The following is a 13,672-nucleotide window of genomic DNA, read 5'->3' on the forward strand; positions in this document are numbered from 1 at the left end:
TTTTGTAGGAGTATTTAAAAATTGCATAAAGCAGATCACACAAAGCTGAAAATGCACTGGTGAAGTTTTATTTGACATTACATTTGTAGTGCTTTCTTTTTTCTGTCTTCCAGATCAGGAGAGGATTGGGAAAGACTCGTCATACGAGCAGGAGGGCAAAGTGATGTTCGTGATCGATGCGGTTTACGCCATGGCTCATGCACTCCATAACATGCACAGTGACCTGTGTCCTGGAAAGGTCGGGCTTTGCTCCAAAATGGACCCTATTGATGGAAGTCTCCTGTTAAAGTACATCCGCGATGTCAAGATCACAGGTGCAGTACAGCTTAGTCACGCTATGAAACACATTTTGTCCTTCAGCCTAAAATTAGACACTGAAAAATGTGAAGACTGAAAAAGCTGCACTGGATTCACGTGATTCTAATGTGCCTGCTATTCCAACATAAATAATATTTATTAGGCCTGCCATTATTTTATGTGATTAATAACAGTTAATTGCAGTTGTCTAATTTGCCCAAATTTGACCATAGTGGTTTTTCCATTTAAAAAGGAGTGCATTCATATAGCTGTATGAGTGGACAAAATAATCAGGATGTGTGTATTTCTTTGTGTGAACGCAGATTTTACATGAACCTGAACATGAAAATCATGATTTCCATAGCCTGAATGCAGTTTCCAGTTTTCATCAACAACATCTAGTGAGAGCAAAAGTGTCTGCATGTTCCAACTAATTACTGCATAACACCGATCAGGCCTGACATTATGACCACCTCCTTGTTTTTATGCTCATTGTCCATTTTATCAGCTCCTCTTACTATATAGGTGCACTTTGTAGTTCTACAGTTACAGACTGTAGTCCATCTGTCTCTCTGCATACTTTGTTAGCCCCCTTTTACCCTGTTCTTCAGTGGTCAGGACCCCCATGGACCCTCACAGAGCAGGTACTATTTGGGTGGTGAATCATTCTCAGCACTGCAGTAACACTGATGTGGTGGTGGTGGTGTGTTAGTGTGTGTTGTGCCAACACAGTTTGTGTTGGTCATCCTCTAATCCTTCATCAGTGGTCACAGCACACTGCCCACAGGACGCTGTTGGCTGGATATTTTTGGTTGGTGGACTGTTCTCAGACCAGCAGTGACACTGAGGTGTTTAAAAACTCCAGCAGCACTGATTTATCTGATCCACTCAGACCAGCGCAACACACAATAACACACCACCACCACATCAGTGTTACTGCAGTGCTGAGAATGATCCACCACCCAAATAGTACCTGCTCTGTGAGGGTCCATGGGGGTTGTGACCACTGAAGAACAGGGTAAAAGGGGGCTAACAAAGTATGCAGAGAAACAGATGGACTACAGTCTGTAATTGTAGAACTACAAAGTGCACCTATATAGTAAGTGGAGCTGATAAAATGGACAATGAGCATAGAAACAAGGAGGTGGTCATAATGTTATGCCTGATCGGTGTATATCATATTGTATTGTCACTGTCCAAAAAAACAAGTATCTCTGTTTTTTTCTATTTTATTTTTTCTACATCATTTAAGTACAGCATCTGACCTTTGCATTGTGTGAAAATTTCATGAGGAATGGACCAATAGAAATACTTCAAACTTGCTTGGAATAAAATCTCTTTACATGAACTTACTTTTGCTTTCACCTCTAAAGTTAGCATTTAGGAGATACAGCAACACTATATGAGATATATAATATTTAATAAAAGGTTTCAGGTCCTCCATTATTGTAGCTTCTTGCTCTCATTCATACAGCGCATCGATTCTTATTACAGTGGAGGCTCCTGGTGAGAACTGATGTTTTTCACATTGTTATTACTTTACATACTTTTATTGCCTTCTGCTCATTGATTTATCTATAGGTCTCCCATGAGCACTGTCCAGCACAGTATGTCCAGTAAAGGCATTTAAAAACTGTATTTGAACTGCAATCACAGATTGTATCACAGCAACTTACAGTGCGCTGCAGCTGGGCTTCAGCCTGCAATACTAGTGATGTTTCAAAGGGCCAAACTAAGATGTGTAAACAGCATAAAAAATGAGGTGGTGTCAAAAAAGTGTTAAAGCATAATTAACTTTGACAGCCCTACATATTAGATATTATACATTTCATCAGCACAGTTTTGTTGTTAAATTTACTTCGTTTAATAATTGTAATGACGTAATATATTTTATTCCTGCAGAAATTAGATGCACATTTGAATTTACACATTGAAGTTAATTCAGTGCACTACTTTTTTCTCAGTCCACTTTATTTGTTACAAAAGGCAGTTCAACTGTTGAGTTTTATTCATGAAAACTTTATATATAAAATTTAAAGGAGGGGTAGTTGGTAAATTGTTTGCCTTATGGCAACAATGTGTAATCATGGAATGTACCTTAAATCTAATTTTTTCTCTAAACATCCTTTTTTGAAAACAAGACTAAACAAATCTAACTTATGCGTAGTGAGATGTATAACCCAATATTTACACAGTTAATTTAATATCATTTCAGTTGTTATTTGGAATGTATGACAATAATGACATCATAGTAAGATACACACACCTGGCATGGGGACGTCATTTTCTTGATGAAAAGCAAAGTTATTTCCTATTTAATTTCATTTAATTTCATTTAATCATTCTTATTCAATATCATTCATTTAATTTAGTATCATCAACATATTTTTTTTTAATAGCAATGTGCACAAATCTGGACCTACATATAATTTATATAAACATATAATTTGTATGGGGTATCGCAATTCCTTCTGTTAAAACTATGATTTCCAGTGATGTCATTTATAATACAGATAATACGTTACAGTTTAAAAAATGTTTGAAATTACAATATATATTTTGTTCCCTTTTTAATGTAATCAAAAGTTGTAAACACAGTCTCAAAGTAGCCTAGTGCTACATAAGTCAATTACAGTCCAATGGGCTGAGTGCACACGGATTACTTCCACATTCGCATATAGTTGCCATATGGCAACAAATTCATTTTACCATTTTATGAAAACCTTATCAGATTTAAACTGGTTTTATGATGAAAACTGAGTTACCTGACCCCAAATAGTCATTCTTTCCATTTTTTTATTTGAAGGAATTTTTCCTAAATATTGAACAGTCAGTCACCTTTGGGAACCCTCAGGTCATGATCTTCTCAGTGTCGAGTGTCCATGGAAAATGCGAGTGCAAACAGGATTTTATGGTCATATAATGTCCTCAATTATTTGTCCTTTAAAAAACGAATCAACCATTTTTCCACAATTAATCAGTAAAACCTGGATTTCATATTATTGCCTAATCTAAAAATAAAGTAAAATTAAAGATAAAGTAATCGTTGCCATATGGCAACACCATGCAGTAAAGGGTTATGTCAGATAAATTCTTTCAGTAAAACAAAACAAAGCTAAATAGCAGTTCAGATGGACAAAAGCAATGCTCTTTAACAGTCCAGTTCTTATAAAGAATTTTTTTACAGTACATGTTGGATTAAGCATGTGAGTTCCACCCCTTGCTAAAGAAATTAAAACATTTTACACTTATGCGCTTGTGGGACATTTGTAAAGACAGCTCCAAAAACCCTTGTTTTTCATCCTCCCACCCTGACTGTAAATTGTCAACTGAAGGCTGAAGGAACAAATAAAGGGTATTACGAAGATTAGCTGCAGCAATGGATTCAAACTGAGAAAAGCTACAAAATCCCCCAAGGACAACAGACGGCTTCTCCAGAAAGCGCTTGATATGTGCTTTGCATGCCTAAACTGTCACTAGGTTGCTTGCGAGTCATTTCCATTTCACTTAAGGCAATTACAACACATTTCGTCTTCTTCATCCTGACTTATCAATGGCAGCAAAAAGAGGCAGCACTTAAATAGTGCCTGCTCAGAAGATAACAGCGTGACCTATCAAATAGTGAGTGCTATAGGGAAGGTGAACTATCCATATTTTATTTAGATAAGAGCTATTTGCTGCACGCTGTTTGTGACAAGGTTATCTGAAAGGGTCCTGTAATACCGCCTTCAATTTTAGCTGGATAGAGTCAGGATTTGCTGTAAGGCGAATAACAGTGACATTACACCGCCATCTATACCAAACGACCACAGGTTACTCCTAATCTCTTGCTCTTGCATCAGCAGACATCAGTATGGTGAACGCAGTCACGTGATCTGCAGCCCGAGCGCTCTGCAAATGCCCACCGGTGTTTCTGGCAGAAAACATTAGCACATTTTTTTTTGCTTAGCACCGTACATTGATTTGATTTTTATTTATTGTTTATGAATGACATCTTTTGGGGTGTCCAGTGCGTGGGTTTCTTGTTGTTTTGGAGTGTGTGTGTGTGAGAGAGGGCAAGAGAGAGAGAGAGATTACAAGACAACAAGCATAATGCTGACCTCCATAATGCTTATCACACATCCAGTGAATGTGAAAACAGAGTGTAGGAGTGGGAGAGAGAGAAGGAAAGATGGGGAGACAGGGGAAAAAAGGAGAGAGAGAGGAAGAGAAAGAGAGCAAAAAAATAGAGAAAGAGAAAGAAAGAAAGAGAGAGAGAGAGAGAGAAAATACCACCATACACTGAGTTTTTTTGTTATTGTTTATGTTCATTTATAATAAGAAAGATAGATAGATAGATAGATAGATAGATAGATAGATAGATAGATAGTAAAAAAGAATAAACAGGGAGGAGAAAGAAAGAAAGAAAGAAGGAGAGAGAGTGCATTGACAGTGAGAGAGAGAGAGAGAGACTATTCAGGACAACAATAATAACAATAATAATACCATCATACATGGAGTTGTTTTGTTATTATACATGAACTTGAAAAAGAAAGAAAGAAAGAAAGAAGAGTGAGAGAAAAAAGAGAGGCAGAGAAAGATAAAACAAATAGGAAAAAGAAAGAGAGGGAAAGGAAGAGAAAAAAAGAATAGGAAAAAGAAAGAGAGAGGAAGAGAAAAAAGAATAGGAAAAAGAAAGAGAAAGAATGTGACAGAAGGAAAGAGAGAGAACTGGAGAAAGCAGGAAACAACAAGAGTAAGAAAGTGAGAGAGAAAAAGGGAGTGAGAGAAAAAAGACTGACAGAGACAGAGAAAGAACGATCGAGGGAGAAAGGAGAGGGAAGGAGAAGGCAGGAGAAAAAAGTGAGAGAGAGAGAGAGCGAGAGAGAGAGAGACTGACAGAAAGACAGAGAGAGAACACAAGAGAACAACAAAATGAGAACAATACGAAACAAATTTGCCCACCAAGAAAAGTGCCATCCTGGAGCTCAGAGTTCATACCCAGTACACTCTGCCTCCTCCTCCTCCTCCTCTAGCTGCAAAGTTACTGCTACCAAAAAGCAATTTTCAAACAATCACTCGCTTTTTCTCCTCATCTCATCTTAGTTCTCAATCGAGCGCAGGAGGACCTGCAGCTCCAGCTTTGATGAGAATTGACACAGGCTTGTGGGTAATCTGTGCTTTTCTGCACCCATACAACTTCATATAATACGCAGGTGCTTATTTTTGGTTAATAATAATGTTGATGCTCTAAATGTAACCAGGCTGGATCTGTTGGAAATGAGCATTCAGTGCTAAATCTGGGGACTGGAAATGCTATTCAAGCCACACTGATGCCATTGGGTGGGGATTAGCCGCACTGTCATCCTGTTTTGTAATTTATTGCTGGCTATCAGCTCCGCAACACGATCACATGCTGTGATGAGCTTGTGTGCTCATACAGCACAAAAAGAAAATCTTTGGGTATTTCTGACTTTTGCCAACCATTCAAGAGCTGCTCACCAACATTTCCAGTGCTGCACACGTAGCCTACACACACACACACACACACACACACACATACACACACATACACACACACAGACACACACATACACACGCACACACACACAGACACATACACACCCTCCCATCTCGCCCTCCTTTGATACGTCTTTGAGCGAGGTTAGTTAGAGACTTCAATAGGCTGAGACAGAATGAAGCGCCCCATCGGTTTTCTATCCGTGCAGCCATCACTCCAGGCAAAGTGCACTCTGCTTTAGTGCATAGCGAACTGCTGGAGTAGTTTCACTGGCGGCCCTGGCGCACACAGTCACCCAAAAGCGCAAGAATGTGAAGCTTTGTGCTTTTTTTGTATTCGACAAGCTTGAAATCTCTTTCACTGTATGTTCCTGTTATTCAACAGGCCAACTTCAGTGCAGTCAGGAGGATAAGGAAATCATTTTGAATGATCAATACTCTACAGACGGATTAGATTCAGTACATATAGCAGCCGGTCAAACATTTTCATCAGCAATTTATGGTTTTATTCCCTGCTGGACCAAGGTCAAAATATTACCCTTGCTTGCATCACCAGCCAGCCATGGAAAATTTTTCACAGAACATCGACAAATTTCACAGGCAACTGTTACTTCGATTTAATTCGAAGCAGCCCCTTGTATTTTCCGTGTCAACAAATCACACTTTCCAAACAAATGGGCGAGCCAAGTCACACAATGCACCGTAATCACATAATTTGAGCTGAAAACATGCTTATAGATCAAGAGATTAGAAAATTACTGTGTGACGCTGAGAGCGACTGTGTGACTGTGTGGGCTGCTCGCTGAATATTATGTCTTTTGAAAGGGCTCTTGGCTGGTCAAAGAGCAGGCTGTAGTGAAGAGGAAGACTACCTGGGAGTACATTCATCTGATCTTCCACATCAAGCATCGTCTAATTGACTTGCTCAGGAAGGCTCTTAAACTTCCAGTCCAGTGCTATTTCTCTACTGTAACTGTTCCATGGTCAATAGACTTTCCACACATGCGACACCTCCGATGGAAAAAGCCCAGCTCGAATGGTCACTAAGATGATACACTCGTTTCTGCTGACAAGAGCTGTCGCAATTGCTACATAAATACCCAAACACAATTATTTAAGCTGATCACAGTGATTTTCCACAGTTGTTTTCTGCAACAAAAACACTGTGATTTGAGGACGTTTTCATCAGCTGGGTTAAGGCAAATGCATGTAGATAAAAGAAAGAATAAAGCGCATTTATCATGAAAACTCATCAGTACACTGTTAGAAATAAAGGTGCATTGTTCGTTTATCAAGACAAAACAATGTAAATGTTCCCTCAAAGGTACTACAGTTGTTTTATGGCCCAATTGTGTACCTTAAATAAGTTTTTCCCAGGTGAAAAGTACAGATTTGTACCTTTTCATGATCTAATGTTTTAAAACAGAACAATAAATTAAAGAGCCTGGAGACGAGACGGGGTGTGTGGAGTCAATACAACTTAGAAAATATAATTTCAATGGATTATAGTACATTATGTTCCCTGATTAAAGGTACTGAGATGTACCCCTGAGTGTTCCACCCCACTGACAAGAGGGGCACTGCCCCAGTGACAGTTTAGTGCCTTTTTTTCTGAGACTGTACGGACGTCACCCATCCAGGATATTGGTTGTCTGTCCAGGAAAAAATCCTGTTCCTGGACATAAAATGTCCTAGAATCCAAGCATTTTTATATCAATTCTTAAGTTTAAACTGCTTCTTTTTATCCAATTAAACCATTTGTAAACTAAGTAATGATTGCTTCAGATTACCATCCATGTAGGGGACAGTTGGTGACCTTTTTTAGACACTAAGTAGATTACTGAAGGTTAGGTTCTGTAGATGAACTGACTACGTACCTTAGACTGCATCATGTTTATAGCTACCGTCCACTGAATTTAGTAAAATAAATAAATAAATAATTTAAAAAATCAATCCAGTTTCCACAAATTTATATAGAATTTTAAATTAGTTAACAAAATTTCTGTCTTTTGACTGTTGCTATAACATCTTTAGAGAGCAGTGGTGAGTAATGATTGTTTATTTGAGCTTGAGCTGTTTCTGTCATCTCTTGGGAGCATCAACAGCTTGGATGCAAAATAGCTAATCAGCTAATTTGGCCACTTTAGGCTTGCACTGTAATAGATGAATGCAATGAACAAAAACAGGACACTTAAATAGTCAACTGCAGTAATTTGCATGGCAATTAATGGCAGTAAGCTTATCACCATCATTACATAATTTATTATTTCATAATTATTTAAGCTGACTGCAGTCATTTTCACCAGTAACTAGATTACACAGTCATATCAAAATGCAACAAACTAATAGTGTTTACTGTGTTGAGGCAAATAAATGAAAATCAAAGAAAGTAGTAAATGCATTCGCTGAGACATTATGGGGCTTTTAACTTATTAGAGCACCATGTTTAGAGAGCAGGGCTGAGTAATGTTTGGGTCTTTGTTAGCACTGTAGCTAATTCTAATTTTTTCAGCAGGTATGTTGACCGAATGAGTCTTTCTTTTTTGCTCATTTTTCACTCTTGTGCGGAACTTGTAGCTCTACTTAACTCTATACATGAATCTGTAAAACTGTAGACATCTGTGTGCATATGTGTGCACAACAGTGCGTGTGCAGACTTGATACAACCAGTGGTAGCTACTAAATAAACATAGCTAGCAAGTAAGGTGGCGTATCAGCCAGTTTGGCCTCTTTAGGCTTATATCGTAATAGTTGCGAACAATTAACAAGAAAAGACAAATTATTAATGGCAATTATTTATATGACAATTAATTGTCAGCTAAAATTTCATGACTGTGCCCTAATTGTCCGCAATAACAGTGACAGGCCGAATACTATCTCAATCATTCTGAAATCAGCCCTCCTTCTTGATGGATGGATGATTTTCTAGCACAAAAAGAGTCGGGAATTGAAATGAGATTAATGGCCTTTTAACAGGATTCATAGCCTTCCTTTTTGAGAGATGTCTATTTTTTAAGAAAATCACGGTCACAAATATATGTGCAAAAAAAGCAGGCAAGAATTCAAGTGGGACTCGTGCCGTTTGCTGAATGGTTTTAATGACTAAATGGAATAAATCTGGCACACGTCTGAAAGGACAACTTCAAATTCATTCATTAATATCCATTTAATGTCCAAGAAACGTAGCAAACTAGCAAAGTATGCATCTTAGCAAAGCTAACACCGCTTGCTAGGGGGATGGACCCTCTGGGCTACCACACAGGCAGGACCCTCTCAAATTCCAAGTCAAAACTTCCTGTCACCAGACATCCTTGTGGACTTCAGGGCTGGTATTGAGACTATGGTTATGGTAAAATATATCAGTGTGAAGTCAAAGTCAAACAGCTGTGAAAATACAAAATGCTTATTTAATTCTCAGGCTATAAGTCACTACACATGTCATTCAATAGTAAAGCTGGCGTATGAATTACATTCCTCCCTCGTGAAACAGCCGTAATCCTGCAGATTTGTGTATGTTTTGCGTTTGCTTCACTGTCACCAAAAAAAATCCTAATTCTTTAATCCAGTGCTGACTCACCGTGATGTGGATTAGGCATCTTGCATCTTCCAGCTCGATATAAAGACAGAGGATATTCATCAACAGAAATTCACCCCTCCTGCAATCACCCATGGCATTCAGCGAGAAAACCCTGTGAGGATTGTGAATTGGAACAGTAAGCCAAACATGAGTGGCGAAAACAATTGCTTGTGCTGCTTTTCAGCACACTTGGCTGCGTGGGGATTTGCCGGGCTGGGGAATGGAGTCGGACATGCTCAGGTGCTTTGAATACAGATAGCTGAGCTCAAAGGTTAAAGCAAGAGATTGGCAAAAACTTGGCGCATGTTGTTCCCAAGAACAAGACACCTAATCCAAAATTCATCACGGGGATACAGCAACATTGTTATCCTGTCTCCTTCACCCTCCCCTTTCAGGAGCTCCTGCAACACTGAAAATTGCTCTCAATGAATTTGAAACGTCAGATACAAAAAAGTGGGAACTTGTGTACTCGTAGATGTTTAGCTGTGGATGTGCAAATGGATGTCGTGTTCTGCTTTATACTTCAAACAATTATATCGTTAATGCATTTTACTGTGTTCAGTCTAGTTGTTTTTCTGGAGCAAAACTCATTGGTAAACGTTCTTATCTGTTCCATCCAAGAAAATAGATATTTTGGGCAGAAGTCTTGAGCGCTGATCTTACCCCAAAAAATGAGAGTGGTTTCTCTCCTGAGGGTTCACAAGAAGGGCCACATTAAGGAATTCTGGGGCCCTGGGCTGACTTTGTCTCAGGGGGCCTCCCACATCCCTTTCAACTCAGCTACACATTGACAGAAGAGAAATTTCGAAGGGACAAAGATAATATAATTTTACACAATTTAAATTTATAGTCACGTCCTTTTCATGAGTTCGTCCTTGTTTGTTTTTTAAGCTTAAATTTTTCACTTACGACACTTACGCTGTGGTATTTTCTGTTTGACAGTGTAAAATTGGCTTAAGTTGACTAATGGTAGATGCAGGCAGTATTAGAACTGGGATTTAGGAGGTGGAGGACTTCATTCATGTCAACAATATGGGAGCAATATTGCTTTTGATTTATTAAATGGAGTTATTGGAACTGATATTATGGAAGTGTGTAGGCTGGCTGTACAAGGTGAAGTTTTCATGTAACTACTTGCATATTATGAGTTGCCTGCAACATCATTTCGATGCAACGTGACAGTTTCACTAAACAATTGCATGCAACACATTAAATTACTCCACTAGTTAGGCAAATTAGCAGCTCGTAATTTTGATACACTGTATTGTTCTCTCATCTGAAAGGTGAAATTTACATATTTGCAGAATTTTTATCTTATTTTTACCACCATCATAGCTGATTGTTTTTCTATATCTATATATTTGTCTTTTATCTATGTACAGTTCTTTACTATATATTTTGGGTTTTTATCTGTTTTGTGTATGTTAAGCCTTTATAAATATAATATTTGAATAGCCATAACAGTTATCGCGTATTTGATGTCTCACTCATCCTGTCACACAAGCACAACAAGTTCATCAAGTGGCTCATCACTCTCATCTTCTGTAATAATTTTCATCCTTTTGTTCTCCAATGAATCTGAGGTGTGTGTAAAATTAGGGGTTGTCGTGAGAGGACAACAATAAATCTAGTTGCATAGCTCCTGATAACAGCAGGCTAAAGAAAAATAAACAGTGACACAAGCAGCAGTTTAAACAGCTGTTAGCGTTAGCTGGCTAGTAAACACAGCTGTTTACAGAAACATTAGCTTCAAGAAACACTTAAGTTGCACCATGTAAAACCAGCCTTCCCATATCTGTTTCTCCCATATCCATTTAATTAGAACTGGGTGGTCAAATCTTAGTTTTTCAATAATCATTATTGTCAATTTTGGCTAAAATGTAAACGTCATAATAGCACAAGAAATAGACCGGCTGTATATATTTGTTTTAGTTACCTTAGTAGTACTTCAAACTAGGCTACCTACCTATGAGCTATGATGCTTTGGATACATCTGTAAAAGCAGGAAAAACTACAGGAATAATTGTTATTACAGTTAATACGGCCCTGTGCACGAGGGTCTCTGAGGTTTCTGGCATAATGTTGCTGGAAAACATTTGGTGGTTTCTAATTATGTTTATCTGCTCCTGTTTCCAGGCATTGCTGGCAATCCAGTGCAGTTCAATGAGAATGGGGATGCCCCAGGTCGGTATGATATCTATCAGTACCAGATAAATAACAAAACGGCAGAGTACAAAATCATCGGCCACTGGACTGACCAGCTCAACCTTAATGTAAGTGCTTTATTTGAAGCTTTATGCAGTATAAAGCAGCATATGTTTTATTTCTTTTATGATTTCCAAAGTGCACAGTACAGGTCTCTTTTCTTATAATGTAGGCCTAACCATTTGAGAAAACATTGAAGTCTAGAGGAAGACAGTATTATATCTTTGCTGCATTCAATTAGTTAACAGCTGTCATGAAAACAGAAGACAGATCTTTCTGTTTCTCAGTTACTGCTGGTGTGAATAGTAAGCAGTATTGTGCTTGTGTGCTTCAGATGCCAGCGATGCAGTGGCCAGGCGGTGCAAGGCAAGTGCCCTCCTCCATATGCAGCCAGCCCTGCAAGCCAGGCTGGCGCAAGAAGATTGTGAAGGGTATCCCCTGCTGCTGGCACTGCGAGCGCTGTGATGGATACCAATACCAGGCCGACCCGTTCACTTGCAAGATGTGCCGCTTTGACATGCGTCCCAACAAGACCCACACAGGCTGCCAGAAAATTCCCATTGTCCAGCTGGAGTGGAGCTCACCATGGGCGGTCATACCTGTCCTCATCGCTATAGTGGGCATCATGGCGACCTTGTTTGTGGTGGTCACTTTTGTACGCTACAATGACACACCGATTGTGAAGGCATCAGGACGGGAGCTCAGCTATGTCCTGTTGACGGGCATCTTCCTCTGCTACGCCACAACTTTCCTGATGATTTCTACTCCTGGTGTTGGGATCTGCTCGCTTCGACGTATCTTTCTTGGCCTGGGAATGAGTATAAGCTACGCTGCTTTGCTAACTAAAACCAACCGAATTTACCGTATTTTCGAGCAAGGGAAGATGTCAGTGAGTGCCCCTCGCTTCATCAGCCCAGCATCCCAGCTGGTCATCACCTTCAGCTTGATCTCAGTACAGCTCTTAGGGGTCTGTATCTGGTTTGCAGTGGACCCTCCTCAAGCCTTCATTGACTATGAGGACCAGCGCATGGCTAACCCGGAACTAGCAAGGGGTGTGTTCAAGTGTGACATCTCAGACTTGTCGCTCATCTGCCTTCTGGGCTACAGCATGCTGCTGATGGTCACCTGCACGGTCTACGCCATAAAGACGCGCGGGGTGCCGGAGACCTTCAACGAGGCCAAGCCCATCGGCTTCACCATGTACACCACCTGCATCATTTGGCTAGCTTTCATCCCCATCTTCTTCGGCACATCGCAGTCCACGGAGAAGGTAGGGAACGGTTTTGTGACAAAGTGAAACAGAAATTTGACAACTTTTGCAACTTCAGCTACCCTTGAAATACAGAGAAGGCAAGCCATTTTCAGTGAAAGGCAGTTTAGCTGGGAGAAGTGTAGTTCTTTATTTTTGCTTCAGAGCAAGTTGCTGCCAGTATGTTATGAGCTACAGTGCATGAGCTTTTGATCAGCATATTAATGTGGACATGTGCAGCAGGAAGACAAGAGGCTTCTCCTTTGCTAATCCTGCTCTGTATCTTCAGAGATGAAAGAGGCTTTGAAAACGACAAGGATATCGAACATCAGCTTTTTGGGGGTGATGTAATCCATTGACAGCAAGTGTCTTGGAATAACAAACAGCAGAAAAATAGGAGTAGTACTCAGGAGGAAATCCTTTCAAGGCAGAATTTAATTTCTGCTCACACAGCCATACTCTGCATTCCTTATTTTAATCAGAAAACCTGGGACCTTCTGTCACTGGGATTTCGATAAGAGTTTTTTTTTCCCTTCCTCTTTCAATTCTGCCATAAGTTATTTAATTAGCGTTGTCCTTTAGAAAAGGCTGAGTATGCCATGCCAATCTAGGGATCACTGTAACAAGATGAAGGCAGAAATAATTTGTTAAACCTCTGTGACCAGCTGTACAGTGTACACTGACCGATCACTTCATTAAGGACACCTTGTTGTACCTACACTCTTTGTCCATTTTATCAGCTCCACTTACTATATAGGTGCACTTTACATTTCTACAATTACAGATTGTAGTTCATCTGTTTCTCTGCATACTTTGTTAACCCCTTTTTACCCTGTTCTTCAGTG

At 39.5% G+C, this 13,672-nt stretch overlaps 1 protein-coding gene across 1 annotated transcript in view; it reads left to right on the forward strand.

Annotated features, from left to right (window-relative positions):
• Window positions 1–13,672, forward strand: part of grm4 (glutamate receptor, metabotropic 4) — a 141,713-nt gene that overhangs the window by 115,077 nt on the left and 12,964 nt on the right. Inside the window, exons 6-8 of the mRNA XM_036571112.1 lie at window positions 114–314; window positions 11,510–11,646; window positions 11,913–12,848. Of these exons, the coding sequence (XP_036427005.1) occupies window positions 114–314; window positions 11,510–11,646; window positions 11,913–12,848 (1,274 nt within the window). The remainder of the gene's footprint in view (window positions 1–113; window positions 315–11,509; window positions 11,647–11,912; window positions 12,849–13,672) is intronic.

This window comes from Colossoma macropomum, unplaced genomic scaffold (genome assembly GCF_904425465.1).
Source record: "Colossoma macropomum unplaced genomic scaffold, Colossoma_macropomum, whole genome shotgun sequence".
Taxonomy (NCBI): Eukaryota; Metazoa; Chordata; class Actinopteri; order Characiformes; family Serrasalmidae; genus Colossoma; species Colossoma macropomum.